The sequence below is a fragment of the Thunnus maccoyii genome, chromosome 12 (genome assembly GCF_910596095.1).
Source record: "Thunnus maccoyii chromosome 12, fThuMac1.1, whole genome shotgun sequence".
In the NCBI taxonomy this organism is placed as follows: domain Eukaryota; kingdom Metazoa; phylum Chordata; class Actinopteri; order Scombriformes; family Scombridae; genus Thunnus; species Thunnus maccoyii.
Genome location: NC_056544.1, coordinates 9,378,876 through 9,399,306, shown reverse-complemented (window position 1 = coordinate 9,399,306; position 20,431 = coordinate 9,378,876). Strand labels below are relative to the sequence as shown.

Sequence of the window (20,431 nt, the reverse complement as noted above, 5' to 3'; positions counted from 1 at the left end):
ATACTAGCCAAGTGTGATGATACTGAGTTTCTTCTTTCAAAAATTACATAGTCTCACTTTATCACAGCATGCACAAGGAAACAAGCTTTAGTCCAACCCTTCAGCTCCCTTGTTGTTTTGACAGCGCAACTGCATCAAAGATTCATGGGAGATATAGTTGCTGAATGCAAAAATAAGGAAGTGCTGATGTACAGAAGGGGTTGACAGAGAAATCCAGGATAACGATTTGGCTCTTCCAGAAACACTGAAAGAAACCCATTATGTAACCATAGCAACATTACTGATGCTTTATGGTATGTGTTAATGGATAATTTTAAAAGGCATCAAGACTTTGAGTCATTATGTTCTCAATTTATTTGATAAGTAGCCATGATGTAAGAGCTAACATGCATGCCACTCCACATCACACACTCTGCAGTGCTAAACAGTTACATCTGTTCTGTTTTCTTAGGATATTTTAGCTGATGAAGGTTGAGTGCATATTGGCCTCCACAGGTTTATATGCCTTTCACAGACGTAGTAACCTTGAATAACATTGATAAAATTTTCTCTAATACACCGTTCCGTTCTGTCTTTTCAGTCTTCCACATTTGATCCTTTGGTCAGTGGGCTGGCAATCATACACTGTAATTTGTTCTCCAAGGTTGCCTTGGTGATGGTGTTTCTATGACATTTTGAACCTAGTCTTGTTCCAAAGCTGCTTTTGTTGCTCATGCTCAGAGCGTTTGCTTTAAATCAGCAGCAGTAACCAGTGAAATGACATCTCACAGCTCAGCTGAAGACACATACAAGTCAACTCTATGAGTCCATAACCTTCATATTTTTGTGTAGATTATAGTTTGCTTACCCTTTTTATAAAGTGTTAAGGTGATCACACACTCAATAAAATTTAATAAACGGTACAACATGAAAAAGGTATCTTAAATATGACAATAACATGCCAGGTAGAGTTGTATTTGCTTCTTTCTTTTTAACATCCTCAGGATTGAAGAAAAATGTGTAATTTATCTTTTTTTTTGTGTGATTTTAGAGTGACAAAAGACTAGTGACAAAAATCATTTTGTATTGAAGTCCTTAAAACATTTATTGAGAAGATCATGTATTGTAGTGTCTTTGTGTGCATCTACATGAGATCTTAGCTGAGCCCAGTTTTAATAAGTCATCCATGCTCCAAAGTCACCTGTAGTGCACTTGGCTCGGACTCATCGGTAATCTTTTAAATCTCTTTTGTTTTCTTATTTGACAGCTCACTTGTCTTTAGTTTACATTGGGATTTATTCCGGTATGAATAGGACATTTGTTCAGGCGAATGAGTTAACAGAAGCATTTTCATGATAGAGGATGCAGGGGAATGTCACAGCTTGTCACATTTCCAAATAAACACTTTCTAGTTTTAAGTCCTTGAAGTGTCATACAGCAGACTTGTGCCTGAAGTTCTGACAAACTCAAACAATCTTGTAACTCTCAGATCCATTAAAAAAAGTCAAACAGAATACCATTTGTATATTTTTGATATATTTTCCATTTCTTGATATTTCTTTTTTTTTTTTACAGTTGGTACATTTTTATAAATTTTGGACTACAGTGAAATGTTTCTTTTTACAAATACAGAATGGCAGCTCATGAAACAAACTGACATGGTAGTAAAATCTACATTTTTTTAAACTTTTGAAATACATACAGTACATGTACAGCATATATCACATACATATGGACAGAGTTCAGAGTGTGACGTGTGGTTGACGACTTGAGTTGTGTTTTTAATGCAGTTTGTCTCGGCTGTTTTGGCGCACATCAGTAACGCACTGGTCCCATATGCTTCTCCTTTGGTTGTTTAAGGCAAAGAGGGAATACAATGGGGTGCAAAGACAACTTGACATGACTTCAACACAAGGGCAAACACTCGTCTTCATTTTCATCGTGACCTTCATCATCATTTTTGCCCTGATTCTGGCTATGACCGTACAGTACTGCAGGTATTAGACAACAAGGCAGAGAAGTGCAGGGAAAAGGTGTTGCTGAGAAAATTTGGGAAATCGTAAAGAATCCCTGTTTCTTTCTTGAATGTGAACCAAATAGTTGCATTTGTGTGTTTTAAATACTGATTTTAGTGATTTTCTTGTAGCTCAATTTACCTTGATTTGTCTCTTTGTTTTGCGATTTACTGAGTCACTGAATCATTTGGAAAAAATGCTTCCGAATATAAGATTTCAGACATTTTTTCTGAGTTTCATTATAGAGAACAGTGTGACAAAAAGTGAAATATACAAAAAACCCCAGTCAATATTATGCTAAAAACATACCAAAAAAGGTCATAATGAATAAAGAGATACATGTGATATTTCCGTTTTTTTCTGCAGTCCACAGAGGGAGAGGTTCCTTTAATTATATCTGACATTAGCTACTGTGTTCTCCATTTCCACTCCTTAAAGATGGGCTGACTCACAGGTCTGGGGGGATGTTAGTGAAACCTCAAGCAGGATCACTTCTCCGGTTTGAAACGTCTGTCAGCCAGAGCGGCACAATGTCACTGCTTGTACCAAATAATACATCTCTGATAAATATGTACACACACAAACATACACAATCAAATGTGGGTCATTATTTAGGTTATGTAGAAAAAAAAGGTCTTTTTTTCCTGCAGTCATCCACTCTGGGCCGCTGTCCTTCTCGGAGGGCAAAAGTGTGTGAACTTAATTCACCTGAACTCTTCAATCTGTCTTCCTCCTCTGCTGGTCCAGCGGCTGTGGATGAGCCAGTAGCTGTTGGCAGGGCAGCTGCTTTTATACGTTAGTCTCCAGCCCGTTCATGTCGACGGAACAGTGGTCCTTGTCCCTGTGCTCTCTCTTGTGGTGAGAGGAGTGAGCGTGTTTCTTCTTCTCGATCGGCCGAATCCCCTCCTCTAGCTGGATCAGGCGAGCCACGTCCGGGGAGAGGTGGTCCTGCTTGCTGCCTGGTGGAGGCGGCTGGTAGCAGCCGTTCTTCTGATTCTGGTAGGTCATCATCTGCTGGATACTTATCATGGGCTTCGTTTCGCAGATCAGAGGCACCTGGTGAATGCAATGATCATGGAGGAGAAGAAGAGGAAGAGTTACTTTGAATCACTTCATTAAGAAGGTCATGTGTGTCAGCAAACTCACCCAGAGACTGTTTTCAAAATTGCAAATATATAATATATAGAAAAAGCTTATATTAAGGCTTGGATAATGATATGATCTGTTTTTTTGGATTAGAGTTCTTAAAGGCAGCTGTGACACTGACAGATGTTCCGATGTTCACCATTATCATCATTTTGATGAGACTGACTGATGAAACAGTAAACTTGAAGCTTTTGCATTATTATTGATGGTAAATATGGATAAACATGTCAGCAGGCATTTACTACAGTTTCCAGTTGTCATGATGAAATGTGATGATCTAAAATCAGTTTTGAACCGTAACATATGTTTTATTTATTGTGAACTCAAATATGATCCAGACACTATTGTGCATGTTGGCTGCTGGTAAGGTAAGACATACTAAAGGAACAGTTCAACATTTTATATTTTCTTGCCAAGAGTTCATTGAGAAGATCAATACCATTTTCATGTCTGTGCATTAACTATGGAGCTATGGGAGTTGATTAGCTTAGCATAGCATAAAGATGGGATGCAGGGGGAAACAGCTAGCCTCATCCACAGTTCATAAATATGCCGAACACTTCTGAAGCACATTAATAATTAATAAGTTGTAGATTCTTTGTTTTCTTTGTGGTTTTCTCATCTAAATCTTGCAAAAAAGTAAATAATATTTTTTTGCAAAATGTGGAACTATTCCTTTCAATCTGCTGTACAGTAAATTGAGATAACCTATAGACGAGTGATAAATTAAAGGAAAAACCAACATAAAGTGTCTTAGTAAGGTGTTGGGCCACCAGATCCGCTTCAATGCACCTTAGCATTGATTCTACAAGTCTCTGAACTCTATTGAAGGGATGAACACCATTCTTCAAAAAGATATTCATTAATTTGGTGTTTTGATGATGGTGGTGGAGAGCGCTGTCTAACACATCCAAGTCTCCCATAGGTGTTCAACTGGGTTGAGATCTGGTGACTGTGAAGGGCATAGCATATGATTCACATCATTTTCATACTCATCAAACCATTCAGTGACCCCTCGTGCCCTATGGATGGGGTCATTGTCATCCTGGAAGAGACCACTCACATCAGGATAGAAATGTTTCATCATAGGACGACTTTGTATTGATTTGCAGTGACCCTTCCCTCTAAGAGGACAAGTGCACCCAACCCATGCCAGCAAAATGCCCCCCACAGCATAACAGAGCCATCGGATCCACTCAGTGTAGGGGTCAAGCATTCAGACCTGTTTTTCCTTTAATTTGTCACCCGTCTGTACATACAAAGAAAGACGATATTATACACCATCAATCTTTATCCACACACCCTTTTAAAGACAAATATTCCTATACACAGGTCAAGAAGCCAATGATGGATGCTTTGCAATCTCAGAATTCATTGATTTGTCCGTGCATGCTCTCACCTGCTCGCCCTCTTTGACAAAATCTTTTCTGCAGATATGAGCCATGATACCTGTGGCCAGGGCGTCGCCCATCACATTGACCATGGTCCTGAATCGATCCCTGGGTGACAAAATCATCCACAGTGTTAATGAACATTGTGAAAATAGATATTATTCATAATTTTAAAAACAGATGATGTATCAGTGTAACCCTTGGAGGTCATAATGTGGGACATGTCATTACATTGTGCATTTTACTCTATAGATTCTATAGATTAATAGACTATAGACTCTGTAGATATAAATGCTGTAGGTTAAAATATACTGGAACACAACACGTTCAGCTATTCATGATGGACAGATTAACCCTTACTTACAAAGCCCAGTCAACAGCAATGATGAGAGTGATGTCATCAGTGGGCAGACCCACAGAGGTCAGCACGATCACCATGGTAACAAGTCCAGCTTGCGGGATTCCAGCTGCACCAATACTGGCTGCGGTGGCCGTGATGCTGAGGGAACAGACAGAGGAGCAGAGTGCCTTTATTTCTATAACGTACAGGGACATGATGTTAAACGTTCCATCAAAGGCGTTTATGTGGTGAATCATCTTTCTGAAGCGAGGGAAAGTGTAGATTTGTTTGTGAGGGGTAGCGGAGTAGTGACAGTGTTGGAAAGTAACTAAGTACATTTACAATACAATTTTTAGGTGTACTTTATTAGTACATTTGTACATTTTGATGATTATACTTCAGTACTTTTACAATGCCAGGCTTTTTATTTGTATGTTTACACTAAACTTTTGTTTGAATAAAGGATCTGAATACTTCTTCCACCACTGTGTAGGGTGAATGAGAGAGGAGCACAATTAGGCGGATGTTCTGTCTGAGATCTTGGACCTCTGAGCACAAATTGACAAACTGTCTTTCTGCAGGACGAGAAGGGTGGAGGGGTGGAGGATGTAAGGTAGACGGGGGGGGTATGGGTTAGCATGCAGATGGAGCAGCTCTGTGGTCAGCAGCCAAACGGCACGGGAACAGGGCGCAGAGAGAGGGAAAAATGATTATAATTCTGGCGTGACAAGGGAGATGAGTAATACAGGTCATATGGGTTTTACCGCCAAGGGATTATGAGGGAATGTGCACAGACTGAAGCCATGAGGAGAGGTCTGCTTAATGTTATTACAGTAGGACATGTCATCAAATCAGAGGAGGAACAGGCATGTTTCCTGGACCTGTGTAGACTTGTCTACCTGTGGTTGAAAGGTATAGGTGGTAGTGTTGGTGGGAGGGGGAGTGTTGGTGTTTTTGTCTGTCTGTCTGTCTGTCTGTCTGTCTGTGTCCCCGGGGGCTTCCAGACTGATTTAGCAAAAATCTGATCAGACTAAGAAGCTCATATGAGGCGTAATCTGTGTGACATTTACATATATGTGTATCTAGTAAATCCCATAATATTTTTTATTAATTCAGAATTAAACTAAATGTGTGACGTGACATGATTAATTCATGTTGTACTCAAAACACCACAAGTAGGCTAAATGCCTGCGTTTTTCAAACTGCATTCCCCTTGTTTGTAATGCAGTTTCCAAGCCCAAGCTGTGATGGTGATATTATTAGGGTTCTAGCTTTAGAAAGCTCCCTTTGAAGCCATTGAAGACAGAATACAACAATTTTCACAACCTGAATGATACTCCTTGGGATGAGTAAACTGAACTTGATGTGTGGAGTGCCCCTTTTAGCCCTGTGCTCTTGTTTCAAAACCACAGGGACAAAAAAAAAAAAAAGAAACTGCTGTTAGCATGTTGCCTTCCTCACAGATAAGTGGAGGATTTCATCTGAATCAACACCTGCTGACATTTATTAGAGTTTATGAAATTTTCCATCAAATGTCAATTCTTTTTGTTGTTGTGCCAGTTCCAGTCTAAATTTAGCCAGCCTTACCTAATTGTGATGATCTGTCCAAAGTCAAGCTCATAGTTATTCACTTGGGCGATGAAGATGGCTGCCACAGCCTCGTAGAGTGCGGTGCCGTCCATGTTGATGGTGGCCCCCACAGGCAGCACGAAGCGGATGATGCGTCTGTCGATGTGGTTGTTCTCAAGGAGGCACTTGAAGGTGATAGGCAGAGTGGCAGAGCTGCAGCGGGAAAAGATAAATAATACCAGATAATAAGCCCCCTCTGAGAGAAGCCGTGTAATCAAGACTATATCATACAGGAAATTATTTGTTGTGTTGTCGATCATACAACAAAGACACAAATCTAAAGGTTTTGTTACATTATTCCAAGTAGTTATTTTCTCTGTGGGCGGATGAATTGTTTTACCCACCATAGTGGATTCATGACAGACCCACAGTGCCGTAAAACTGCCTAAAATTGATGTGTAACAATTTGCCAACATATATTTATTAACTGGATTATTTTCACAGTGTTAGGACTAAAAAACAATTATGTGACAGACATGTTTTGCAGTTTTGTAATGCCAGAAAACACTGAAGTAAACAAACACATAGTTTGTGTTTAATGGGTCAAAAATGTGAAGAAATTCCAGATACCGCTTGTAAAATGAATCAAGGTCTTGATTCAAATGGCCACAGTACAGTATGCGTGCAAATATTTGTACATTTTTTTGTGAGACGTGATAAAAATCAGTAAAAAAATCTGGTTTGTTTATGTTTTTAATAATGTGAGCAAGGTTGGCTAGGTGAGATCTGAGTGTAGCAAAAACATCTTTTTATTTCAAGTTGTTCCTCTTGATAACACATAATCATGTAACAAATAGTTAATTATATTTACAGGAACCTTCACAGCCTCACTGAACAAATCCTCTAAATATTTCTCATCAGCAGGAGAGCATTTGAAGGGGGTGTGATAAAAACTTATGGACTGATTATCATCATTACTGATTGTAAACCAGGAGTAAACACTCTGACGCTCAACTATGAAATGCTACAAGGTGTAGTGTTGTATTTCTATAACAGCCATATTAGATGTTGCAATGTCAGATCACTGATCTGTACCACGAAGCACAAGAGTGCCAATAAATTTATTAAAAAACGTTACATTAATGCTAAAACTGTAGATATGTTTACCAATGATTAATCAAAGCTCACACTGCCTACTTTGTCATCATGTAATGTGATGGTGGATAATATCTGTAATGCTTTGTCTCTGATTATTAATCATGTTGCACCAGCTAAAGCTAAACAGTTACAAGGTCCTCCAAAAGCTCCTTGGAGAAATAGTGAAATACAGCCAAGTTAAAAGCGACAATGTACCAGAGGGCAGAGTGTAAATGGCATAATACAATACTACAAGTAGATTTTGAAATATACAAAAACACGCTTTATGATTACATCCAAGAAATCATCCAGATGATCATATATTTCTCAGTGAATTATTAACAATCAGAATAATGCTTCCTTCCTCTTTTTCACCACTGTCAAACTATTAAACCCCACAAATTCAATTCCAGAAGAATTATGCTCTACAAACAAATGTGATGAGTTGATTCTTTTATGACAATGTTTCATTTATCAGAAACAATATGGTGGCTTGCTTCAGAAATACCTCTGGTTTGCTCTCTCCTCCACACCAATGCATGATAAAACAGCCACTACGTAATTTTTCATTCTTTAGATCTGGACGAAGTTATCAAGCAGCTTAATTCTTCCACCAGCTCCCTCAACACCATCCCCACCAAACTGTTTAAGTCTGTTCTTCCTTGTCTTGTACATGTTATGTTGATTATTATTAATGCCTCTTTGCTTACTATAATTACAGACCAATTTCAAACCTTTCTTTCATCAGCAAAATACTGGAAAAAAATGTGTCAAAGCAATTGGACAATTACCTTTTGCACATTAGTATTTATGATGTGTACCAGTCTGGTTTTAAAAGTAATCATAGCACTTATCAGAGTAATAAATAAGATCAATAGTGATTCAAAAAAAAAAAAAATCTTTTGCTTGATCTCACACCTGCATTTGACACTGTTGACTTGATATTTTAATCGAGAGAATTCAAGATTCTGTTGGTTTATCAGACACTGTTCTTAATATGTTCACTTCCGACTTAAAGGACAGGAGCTTTTATGTTTCCACTGGTTGTTTTAAATCTGTTAAAACAAAAATGTGTTCAGGTGTTCTACAAGGATCATTCCTAGCACCGTTATTCTTTAATTTATACATGCTCCCACTTGGCAACATTATAAAGAAACATAGGATATCCTATTACTTATTTGCTGATGACACACAGCTGTATGTTTCTCTGTCCTCCGATGATCTAAGTCCCATAAACAAGTTGTTGAACTGTATCGACCATATCAATGACTGGATATCCAAAAATCTTTTTACAGCTGAATAATAATAAGCCGTAAATACACGTAGTAGGCCCTCAAAAGCAAAGACAGAAATTATACTCACAATTAGATTCACTGTCTCTAAACTATAGTGAGCAGGTCAAGAACCTTGGAGTCATTCTTGATGCTGATCTTAACTTTGAAAAGTAATATCAATAGTATAACACAGTTTTCTGTCACTTAAAGAATATATCCAAAGCAGATTCTGAAAAACTGGTCTATGCATTCATCTCTAGCAGACTTGGACTACTGTAATGCTCTTTACACAGGGCTACCAAAACAGACAATCTCAAGTCTGCAGCTCATTCAGAATGCAGCAGTCCTTACATGAACACACAAATACAAACATATTACACCAGTTCTTAGATGACCTTAGATCAGTCACTACTGTTTCCACGTTCAAAAGAAAACTTCAAAGCTTTCTGTTTTCTCAGGCTTATGAGCCATTAGCCAATTTCTTAGCGTGTATGGTGTGTGTGTGTATGTGCGCTTGATTTGGTGTTCATTTTTAATTGTTGTATTTATATGTTTCGAAACTCTGTTTTAAAATCACTCTATCATGTTGATCAACTGCTGATTGCTGATGTTCAGCACCTTGAACTGCCATTGTGTATGATGGTGCTATACAGATAAAATTGACTTGACTTGCATAGTGTTGTTGGAAAAGACCAATATATAGCATTAACATTAAAAGACAGTACTGACATTTTGCAAGGTTAGAGGGTCACAGTGTAACCCCAAAAACATTCATTTCATTCAAAGTGAATTCCATTATCTGCTCCATTTAAACAAGCAATATTGTATAAAAGCACTCTGACCTCGGTACTCTCATAGTTGCTTGTTATTTTGATGAACCACAAATTGAATTTTATTATTATTATATAACTGAATAATTGTAAAAAACATGAGGAAAACATTTAATTATTATTCCTCAAGGGGCCCAAAGAGCATCAAGAGACCTTGTAATAACTAATATGATCCTATACAGGAAAATAAACAAAACAAAAAGCATGTAACCTGATCAAGTGTGTATGCTCTCTGATATGTGTTTGGTCCTGAAGATATTCAGCAAAACAAATTCAAGGAGTCTACAAAATTCACAAAATAATGTTCAATTCAGTGTTTCTTTGTGAAAATTGGGAACTGGACTGTTAGAGACTCCACTTTTACCTGGAAGACGTGGCCAAGGAAATCAGTAGGGCCTGCAGAATGCCTCTGATGTAAACGATGGGGCTCTTCTTCGTGATGAAGAAGTACATCGCTGGTAGGATGAATAGACCATGCAGCACCAAGCCCATTACCACCGTGATGGCATAAAAGCCCAACTTCTTCCCCATGGCTGAAGGGTCGTCCATCTCCAAGATCTTACCGGCAACCAGGAACACAATGCCAAAAGGGAAATACCTAGAAGGAAGGAAGGAAGGAAGGAAGGAAACAAGGAGAGGTTGAGTGCTTGCTCAGTAAGTGCAGCTACAAGATTAGTTTTTTTCCAAAATGTTGTTTCCTTCATGTTGTTAAGTTTGAACAGTCAATCATGTCAGCAGTAAGAACTGTGTGAACAGTGAGTATAAGAACTCCAAGGAAGAGGTAAAAGTATCCTCTAGGCTGTGAAAAAAGATTAATCATTTACAGCCACTTGATGGTAGTGCTAGAGCGCCAAAGTGGTGGACTGACTGACTGGCGTTGCCATCCCTAGTTCCACGCTGCTAGCATGGCTAAAAAGATTCAGAAATGACAAATGCTGTTTCAGGTAAATGTATTATTATTATCATAACCAGTTGTAGCCAAACTGCTCACTAAATTCTAAAAATCAAAAATTTAGCTTATTTTTGGTGCTGTTTACTTTGTTGCTGCAGCTCTTACCAGATGACAATGGCGACAATCTTCAAAACTGCCTCATTCAAACTCTGGCAGAAGTTGACCAGAGCGCTTCCATTGGGCCCCATTCTCCCCAACATTATCCCTGGATTGAAGAAGAAAAACAACATGTTGAGCATGCATGAACTGATGAATGCATCAATCACACATCTACAATGATGACAATGTCGTCATTTCTTTGTTCTCTGCCTTCTTCATACACATTTTCAGCTAAATTATGCAAAGGTGTGGGTGTGCCAAGAATTCACTTATGCAATTATACGTATGAATGCATATGCATTGTACATGCTACTGCTTGAAGGTGTGTGTGATGAAACCGTGCCAACCACTTACCCATGGTTGCAGAGAAAATAACAATCCCCAGCACATTCATGCCTTCGCTGGTACCAGGTGATGTTTTCATGATGACGTCAGGTGGCGGCGTGAGATCCAGGGAGAAGTTCTGGACGTCAGTGCCGTTGTCATCCTGGATGCCGTAGATGTAGACCCTGCGCGTGGTGGTCTCGTCCAGGAGCTGAGCCACCGTTGGTTTGGGGATGAGTTCTGGGACTCTCTGGGTTCGATACTTGAAACCAAAAGAGAGTACAGGCCCTCAGTAAACATGACGGAAACAAACAACAGACAAAGCAGCAGATTCTCACATGATAATGACACATATGGGCTCATTCATTGATAGTACTGGTCATTTTGTGCTACCTTGTAATTTTGATATTCATCTAAAACATGATAAAGAGAACATATGACATACTGCTGCCTCAACAATGAGCATTAAAGGAATAGTTCTACATTTTGGGAAATACACTTATTCACTTTCTTGTTGAGGTTTCTTGTTGTACCATGAGATGATCAATACCAGCACCTTTAAAGCTTACTAATTAACATGTTATATCTCCATTTGTTCAAAATTATGGTACACAAATGTGTTGCTTTCACACTTTGGTTTTTGTGCAGATGAAACAAAAAAGATCTAATGTGATAATTAGTCAGCATTAGAGGTGCTAGTGGGTACCTTTGGACAAAGCCAGGCTAACTGTTTCCTCTCTCCATTCCAAAAATCTTTATGCTAAGCTAAGCTAACTAGCTTTAGCGTACAGACATGAGAGTGGTATCGATCTTCTTCTCTAACTCTGCAAGAAAGTGAATATGCGTATTTCCCAAAATGTCAAACTACTGCTTAAACCTTAATTCCAAAATATCTGAGCTGTTAGTTTGTGTTTTGAACCTTTTTTTCTGTTTTTCTTTTTAGCATACAGTATCTTTGCCCTCAACATTTCAGCTTACCTGTTGAAACGTAGCTTGAACCAAGTTGGCTGGAAACATGTTGCTGAGGAAGAGAATTTTGAGATTAGATGAATAGCCTTCAATAGATGGCAGATGTATTTATACTGTAAAAATAATACATACATATGCATTTCTAAAGTAGAACCATTTTTATATATGTCATTCACAATCACAAAAAAACATACAGAGCAACTTCATGATGACTAGGAGAACAATTGACACACAGCAGCTGATTTAATACAGCAGTCAATGTAAAGAAAAATAATTTATTGTATCTCTCTTAGCATTAAACTGGCTTTAAAACTGAATTATTTATGAATTCACATAACAGATATGTCCATGTTATGTCCACAAAGTGCTCAGTATCACTGAGAGTGAAAATGATTCTGCAATACAATAGTGAATATTCAAAATATTAGAAACCTCATCATTGACTTGCATGATCCACTGCACTTCTATTACTGAACCTTTAAATCTAACCAGCTGTCTGGAAATCAATGAGAAATAACAATTTTTATGTGGATTCAGCTCATAAGTGTTCTTCATGGAAAGAGAAACCATCCCAATAGATTGTAGCATTAATAAATATGTTTTTCTGTATGTATCCCTTTCAGAGAAAACCTTCAGTCTTCATTATTTCCACACAGAATGATGGTTAGATACGTAGGAAGGTGATACACTTTTAAATAACCGACCTAAAAAAGCCCACTCAAATCTCAGCTGAGCAAAAGAGTATTGAGCGCTCTGGCTACCAAGGGCAGCTGCAGCAGAGGAGTTTCATCACTCTCTGCTCATCAACATTAACAGGGAATGATGAAACCTGAAAACAGTGTAGCAGTACAAAAGGGAAACAAGTGCTAAATTAGTGGAAAAGGGGGAAGTGTAACAGGAGTGGAAAATGGATGCCCACTATCCATCATAAACAGAGGAACAGATGAAGGCTTGTTCAACAAATTTGACTCATATAAAAGGGACTAAAATGGGTATTATATATACCCAAACCTGCCACTGGGGCTTGTTTCTGTGTTGAGTTTGCATAATCTCCTTGTACCTGCAGAGGTTTCCTCTAGGTGTTCCAGTTTCCTCCTACTGTCCAAAGACATGCAGGTCAGGCTAATTATAGACTCTAAATTACGTGTGGATGTGAATGGTTGTCTGTCTATGTGTGTCAGCCTTACAATAGACTGCTGTCCTGGCCAGAATGAGCCCCACCTCTTGCCCACTATGAGCTGGGATCCAGTCCCCAGGTGACAGCATACAGGAAGTGGTTGTGGTTAATGGAAGGATGGATATACTGTATGTATATACTGAAATGACTTTAAATTAATCCTCATACAGTTCAGTGATTTTCAAACATGCTTTTGCTCAGCTGAGATAAGTAAATGGGACCCATGTGAGAGACTGAGGGTTTACAGAACTGGTGCACTGCCACAGTTACTGTGTAGGCTTGTAGGACTGTCACATGGCAGAGGAGAAGGTCAGAAATAATACCACAAGTGCACATTGATGACGCTGGAATAATCATTTCAAAGAGAAAAAAAGTGTCCTTGAGAAAAGACACTGTTCAGTGCATGAAAGTGCTATATGAAAATACAGTACATTAACTTACAATAATCAACTTTATTTATATAACACATCTAAGTTGAAAGTATTTTACAATACAAACTGAGACCAACATGAAACAACACTGAAAAAAACATGATTCACAAAGTACATCTGAAGCTTATGATGATTCATACAAAAGTCCTTTAATCTGACAATGAATTGTTTAAGCACACAATGTAAATTGTAGAAGGTAATTTCCTTTCTAAACATGGATATATAAAGGAGTGCAGCACTGTGTTACAACCTCACTATGCTCTACAAGATTTGCTTACAAGACCTGCTCATTAAATGAAAAATGAGGTTCAGTGTCCTGAAACCACACAAAAAGTTTTTTCCACCAACCCTTTGACTGATGGAGACTTTGTAGAACACAAAGAAACAAGTAAAAGTGCAGGAATACACACAAGGTGAGACTTATTGATAGATGTTGCACCAGTGCGTGCTAACCTCACAAGCTATTCATTTTAGGTTGTCTTTAACTGCCAACTTAATTCATTCATAATAATAAATAAAACTTTGGTCATACTCTAAAATTATCTAATTCTCATAATCTAGATTATGAGAAAAAATAAATGATTTCAGATCGTTGGAATTACAAAATACACAAAGAACAAACGGTAGCATTGTTATAGTCTAAATGGGGTGATCAAATCTAAAACAGAAGTGTAATAAGCATCACCTTTTGTTTATGATGCAGATTGTTTCCTGCTTCTGAGACATATATGTAGCGTTCTTAAAGCAGTACAGAGAACAGGGTCTGTCATCAATCACAACAAACTCAACATCGCATTAGCAGGGGCTGTAAATCCCACATCAACACAGAGCTCAAATCACAATCAAAATTCAAACAGCACATTTCAGATGCAGAGAGATTAAAGGCATATTGTATTTTCACAGCTTATGCATTCAGCAGATTGACTTTAAAGACATATGGCGAAGATATAAGGGGACAATGTGGTATAAGTCAGTGGACTGCAGTGAGTATTCTGCATGGATTTGACCATTTAGCCATTCAGCAGCCTATCCTGTGTCTAAGACAGAGAAAGCAGGCTAATGAACCACTCTGACCCCAGTGCCCCTAATAAATCCAAGTATGCACATATTCATACATACTGTGCTCACTATACATACTTATCACACACTCACACATACACATGACCACAGACAGTCAGGCCCATTTGTGAGTGTACCGATATAGTATGCCTGCATGATAGATGAGGGCTCTAAAGAAGATTTGCGAGATAAATCCAAAGCACAGCTGTGCTCTGTAAAACACACACACACACACACAAACACGCACACACACAAATGGACTGAGATCCCGTCAATGACAGAGCTTCACCACTTCCACATGATCAGTACATCGTTGGATTTTATGGGCTTCGCCAGTTTATTACTCCGTTTTTTAACATCCTGATTTAAAGTGAGTCATTCAAATACAATTTATTTCTGGTATGATTTGATTTTGTAATTAAAACTCTCAAATATATTAAAAAAACAACACCAGATTTAACAGAGGACGACAACTTTTACATGTTTCTCAGATAAAAACACATTATAAGGCATTTTATGAAGTTTCTCATAGTTATTTGAAAAATATGCATTTGTATTCAAACATAATCACCATAAACTTTAATATTCTAGTGGTGGCGTTAACACCTCAGCAGATCTCTGTGTTGCAGGCTGCTGACTTTAAGCCCACTGACCGACTGTCACACTGACACAGTGGCTCTCAAGGCCTCACTGTCATGTTTCTCACTGCAGGGCTGACCCAGGTTCACCTCAAACACACCCTCTTCATCCTTCAGCAGCGCTAATTAGCTTAGCACGATAACCCACTGGCACATGAGGCTCGAGGCTTTGTGCCCTGACCTCAAGCAATTTCCTCCACTTCAGTCCTCATGAGATCGCACGCAAAGCAAGACATTTAAATCACAGGTATTTTAAGACAATTTGTGACAGTGCTGTGCTGTGCATGCAGAATCTGCGCTATAATTAAAGGGGACCTATTATGCTCATTTTCAGCTCTATATTTTTACTCCACTAGAGTAGCTTTGTGTGATTCACAGTTCTTATACTATATACTATAGTATAAGATATACCATATCCTTATTTATCTTATACTGGTCCTTTATGCAGCCCCTCAGTTCAGCCTCTGTCTTTAACAGGCAGTCTTAGTTCCTGTCTCTTTAAGGCCCCCTGTTGTGTTAAGTTACCGCCAATGCAAACCAACATTTCCTGCTTTACTGTTTCATATTAAAAGCTTTTAAATTACTAAATAATGGGAGACTTTTATTGTAAAGAATTTACAGGAAATTAAATGCTTTCCTCATGGATTAGCAGAGCTTCATTAGCGGCACTAAAAACTGGTCGACACAACAACATATGGAGATATTTGGAGCTCTTTGTTGCTCTTTGTAGTACAAGCAGAAACAGCCACAGTGATGATGATGTTTGATGAAGAGCTGCAGACAACCAGCACACCTCCAACAGGTAAACAACTTATCTTTGTCCTGCTGTGTAATGGAAAAACACTCACAGCATGCCAGCTTGACACAAGTCATGGCTCAGCATGACTACCCCCAAAATAATGGAAAAACACCATAATGGTAGCGTAGCGGAGCAGCGAACTCGTGTGCTGTGCGTGGAGCAGATGACCATATAAAGAAATCAGTCACAAGCCAACGTTGGCTCGGCCTGAAAGTAGAAAAAAACGTTGAAAACCAAACGTTCAGAACAGTCTGAAGCCAGTGCTTTTTGCTCATGGGGATTACTTCTTCATACGTTTACCTCATTATTTGAATCCAACAGTGTAACATAATATATATGACTGAAAATAAGGAAAAGCACAGTAGGTCCCCTTTAACATGCTGACATGAAGTTTGCACATTGCTCTCTCTCACTTATCTCCAAGGTTGAAAGCAGTAAATAAAATTTACTCTCAGCACTTAAAATTTAATACGATTTTCAATTCAGTATGCTTTCATTAGTGCTACAATCAATATCTATTATTTCACTCGTAGATTCACAATATCCAAAGCAAAATTTGATTTATTCAGAAGTAAATGTAACTAATATATTTAATGTTTTCTTTCTTCTTGGTCTTTTCATTAACATTATATACAAAGTTCATCTTTCTTGAAAAAACTGCATAACAAATTTTTATGTTTTATACATTGAGCTCTATTCTAAGGACCATCATGAAACCCATACAAATTTGCCTGTATATAAAAAAAACACATAGCAACATACAATAAACATTCAACCACTCATCAGTATGACAAAACATATCCAGAGGGGAATGGTTTCCAACCTTTTTTGGCTTGTGACCCTCTACAGACAATCAATGCCTACTTGTGACCCTGTGATGTCACAGGTTGAGTAAGCCCATGAGCTGAGCTTGAACTAAAGAGTGATGTTCCTTTCTCAGATTGTTTAATTTTAGTAGCTTTACAGTACAGAAGAAATTGAACCCTCCAACATTTTACAAGAAAAAGCAAAATTGTAATGAAATTTTTCTAAAAATTGTACTCATTTTACAATCCCTCAGATTTATCTTGCCGTCACTTGACGACACCCAGGTTAGGAACCCCTGCTATAGAACATTAATTTTTCTTTTTGTCAACATATATGAGAGTCTTATTGTAGTCCAAAGAATGGGTTAGGGTTAGGGTTAGGGTTATTTTAGAATTATTTTTAATCTGACAGAGGATATGTACTTGATGTTTTGCTGAAGTTATCTGGTTAATTCAAATGCAGCACAGCCCAGAGTAGCTGCAGCAGCACAGACCAGAGCAAGAAATGGGTGCTTAAAAGAAGGTCAGATGATCACATAGCCTGTCCACAAAGAAAACAAGTCCACTGGAGCTCACAGTACAAATCAATGTGGGAGTTATTTTGAGGTGAGTCATTTTTCCCTGTTGCACCACTACACCAGATCATAGGGTTCAACCCACCTGCCAAATCCCACTTTAACCTCTGGGCATACTATATAAAACATTTGAACTAACGTCAATACTGAGTGAAAAAATACAGTAATACATATATATATAATATATATATATTTCTCCTGTTTTGATTTGTTAGAAAAAGTAGTATAAAAAATGTTACAAAAATGTTGCTTTTTATGTGGTGAAACAGTAAAAAAAGTGAAAAATAAATAAATCTTGCAGCACACTTGGCCTGTTGTTAAGGTACCACAGGGTGCTGCTGCACCTACTGAACCGCTGATGTAAAACTGCTGTCCAAGAGCTTTCAACATTTCATATTCTGTTAGTTTTAGATGAGCAAGTTTAATGGATTCTCATAAATGCAGCACTGTTTATTCATGCAAGTCATGTGCTTGTCTGTCTCTCTGTGTAGCCCTCTGCATATGTGTGAGGTGATATTGCTCATGTGCCACATTTTTTGTGTATTGCATGTGTATTTCGTGTGTATTGCTCTGGGCCACCTATCCTGTTTCCAACAAGGATGATGACACTTTCCTGAGCTAAATGATGCTTAGCATGCTTACCGAATGAGATCCAGCAGAGCGTCGGCAGAACTGGTCATTGGCTTCTTGCTGTCCTCAGAGTCCTCCTTCTGAGCAGCTCCACCTGGATGGATGATGTACACCATGACAATGCCCACTACCACAGCAACAAAGGTAGTCCAGAGATAGTAGGAGATAGTCATGATGCCCAGGCGGCTGGAGCACTTGGCGTCCAGGGCAGCTAGACCTGACATCAAACTGAAGTATGGAGAGGAAGTGGGAGCACACAAAGGTAGAGAGAAGAGGAGCGGGGTGACAAAAAAGACAAGCAAGGAGATAAAAGTTCATGTTAGAAATCAAGAAAGACTTTGTGAAACTGCTGCCACAGATCTGCCCTTGTTCTGTGTCAAAAACTGGCTGAGCTTCTGTTCCTGCAGTGGGGGACTGAATTAATAAAAATGGCTCATTGGCATGCTGTTGCAGTTATTCAGCTAACTACCTCAGTGTTCATTTGCACTCAAAGCTTTTACAGGGCAAAGGAATATTCCATTGAAAGTTGCATTAAATTACACCGTTAAGCTGCGGGTTGATTAAATATTACTGAGTTATAGGTTCACAAGGTTAGGTGCAATTTTATTTATGTAGGCAAGACAATTTTAGATAAAAGGTCTAGTTGTAAATGTGTGGAACAATATCAGCTCTTCACAGCAGTATCACAAGTGATTTAAAAGACAGAAACTACAACAGATAAATACTGTGAAACAGCAGGCTTGAGTTCACTATTCACTCTAATAACATACTTTATGTGCACATACAAGCAAGCCTCCCACCCATCAAAGCTTCAATTGAGTGCCTGATTATCCACCTTTGACATGATGGCAGCCACTTATCAAAACTCAATAAGCCTGTTTTCAAACCAGTGAAGTCATTTATATAAAACACTGCCTCTGCAGTCTCAAGGACGGCAATCTCTGAGAACATTTTGAACATGACAATGAGAGGAAAGCATCAAATTGAAAGAAATCATCCCCTAAATCTGTCTGTCTTTCTCTCTGTCACTTGCTACTCTTCATTATTTGTGAATCCAGCCTTTCAGAGGTCTGTATTTCACTCTTTGCTCTCACAGAAAAGCCTGGGGGAGGGGGAACAAACAACTGTAATCATAAACATTATAAACAGAATAGAGCAATTTGCATTTAAATGAGCTGCTGTCTGTTTGGATTTTCATTTTCACTGCATTGACAGGGTGACATTCACTGTAAGTTTTCAAAAAAAAGCTCAGTCAAAGCTGTTTGCCTCTCAGCTAGTGCAGAGAAAATGTAAAGAAGGCAGGAAGATGTGATTTGTGGGAAGTGTGGAGAGACTGTTGAAATAGTGGCACAGCAGGAGGGTGACGCCAGTGGCAGTAGGAGGAGAGAGCTGGAGAGATCTATACTGTCTCTTGAGCTGGGGTGACAAGATTTTCCTTCCTGTTCAAAGTGTAATCTGTCTTGTGCTGGCAAGTGTTCGGATGGTACTGCTATCTCTGTGCAGTCACCCTCATCCTCCTCATTCCTCCTTTTATCATCTCTGAAATGTACGACAGAGAGTCTCCATTTCCTGTGGAGGAGTCTGCTTGATGTTAAAGTAAAAAAATGTTTGATCCAATTTTTCAACTAGTCTGTAACTACTTTCACAGTTTTGTATGTATGCAGTGTATGCAGTGCAAGTTGGGCTACAAGGATGCAAGGATGTGTGTGTGTGTGTGATAGCAGATCATACATTTATTCACAACTGAATATGCTGAATCATCAAAAAGCATCTGATTTTACTAACGTCTGCCTACAAGCATGAAACTGGTTGAAAGTGTCAGCAGCAACAACGATTTTCAGCCTGTAGAGGCCACAGGCATTGATTTATAAACAGTTGGATTTAAGTACAGGATTATTCATTTTCATCACACTGCAGCCACATAATGTTTTACAGCTAAAGAAAAATAATTCTTGCAAGTGAATCAATGCCACATTTGATTTCTGTCAAGATTAAAATACCAGCTGAGGCTGAGCTGAGAGAATGGTGGGAATACAGTATTCACACAAGTGATGGGCTGCTCTACTAGAACTGGTCCCATTACAATAAAATGAGCATGAATAAAGTCATGGCACTTTCCCAGCTGTAAAGTATAAACATTTCAAACCTTTCAAATTTCTGGATCATCAGAGCAAATCTGGACTGGGCAAGGGAGAGAAAATTCCCTCAAGATACCCTGGAGAACTGAATTTAAATTAAAGGTGCAGTGTGTAGAATTTAGTGGCATCTAGTGGAACGGACTTGGCGGAAAT

At 38.6% G+C, this 20,431-nt stretch overlaps 1 protein-coding gene across 2 annotated transcripts; it reads right to left on the bottom strand.

The window, feature by feature from the left end:
- Positions 1 to 1,079: 1,079 nt before the first annotated feature.
- slc1a7a (solute carrier family 1 member 7a) lies at positions 1,080 to 18,400 on the bottom strand. Of its 2 annotated transcripts, none has more exons than XM_042429991.1 (9): positions 18,153 to 18,400; positions 12,035 to 12,077; positions 11,087 to 11,318; positions 10,739 to 10,838; positions 10,046 to 10,279; positions 6,459 to 6,653; positions 4,896 to 5,030; positions 4,540 to 4,639; positions 1,080 to 3,050 (listed from the first exon to the last, which is right to left on the bottom strand). In XM_042429991.1, exons 1-9 carry the CDS (start codon positions 18,362 to 18,364, stop codon positions 2,784 to 2,786), a joined length of 1,518 nt encoding a protein of 505 aa, XP_042285925.1. In that variant the 5' UTR covers positions 18,365 to 18,400; the 3' UTR covers positions 1,080 to 2,783. The 2 variants fall into 2 exon arrangements, with proteins under 2 accessions (XP_042285925.1, XP_042285926.1); XM_042429992.1 differs by lacking the exon at positions 18,153 to 18,400 and adding an exon at positions 12,158 to 12,225.
- Positions 18,401 to 20,431: the final 2,031 nt, after the last annotated feature.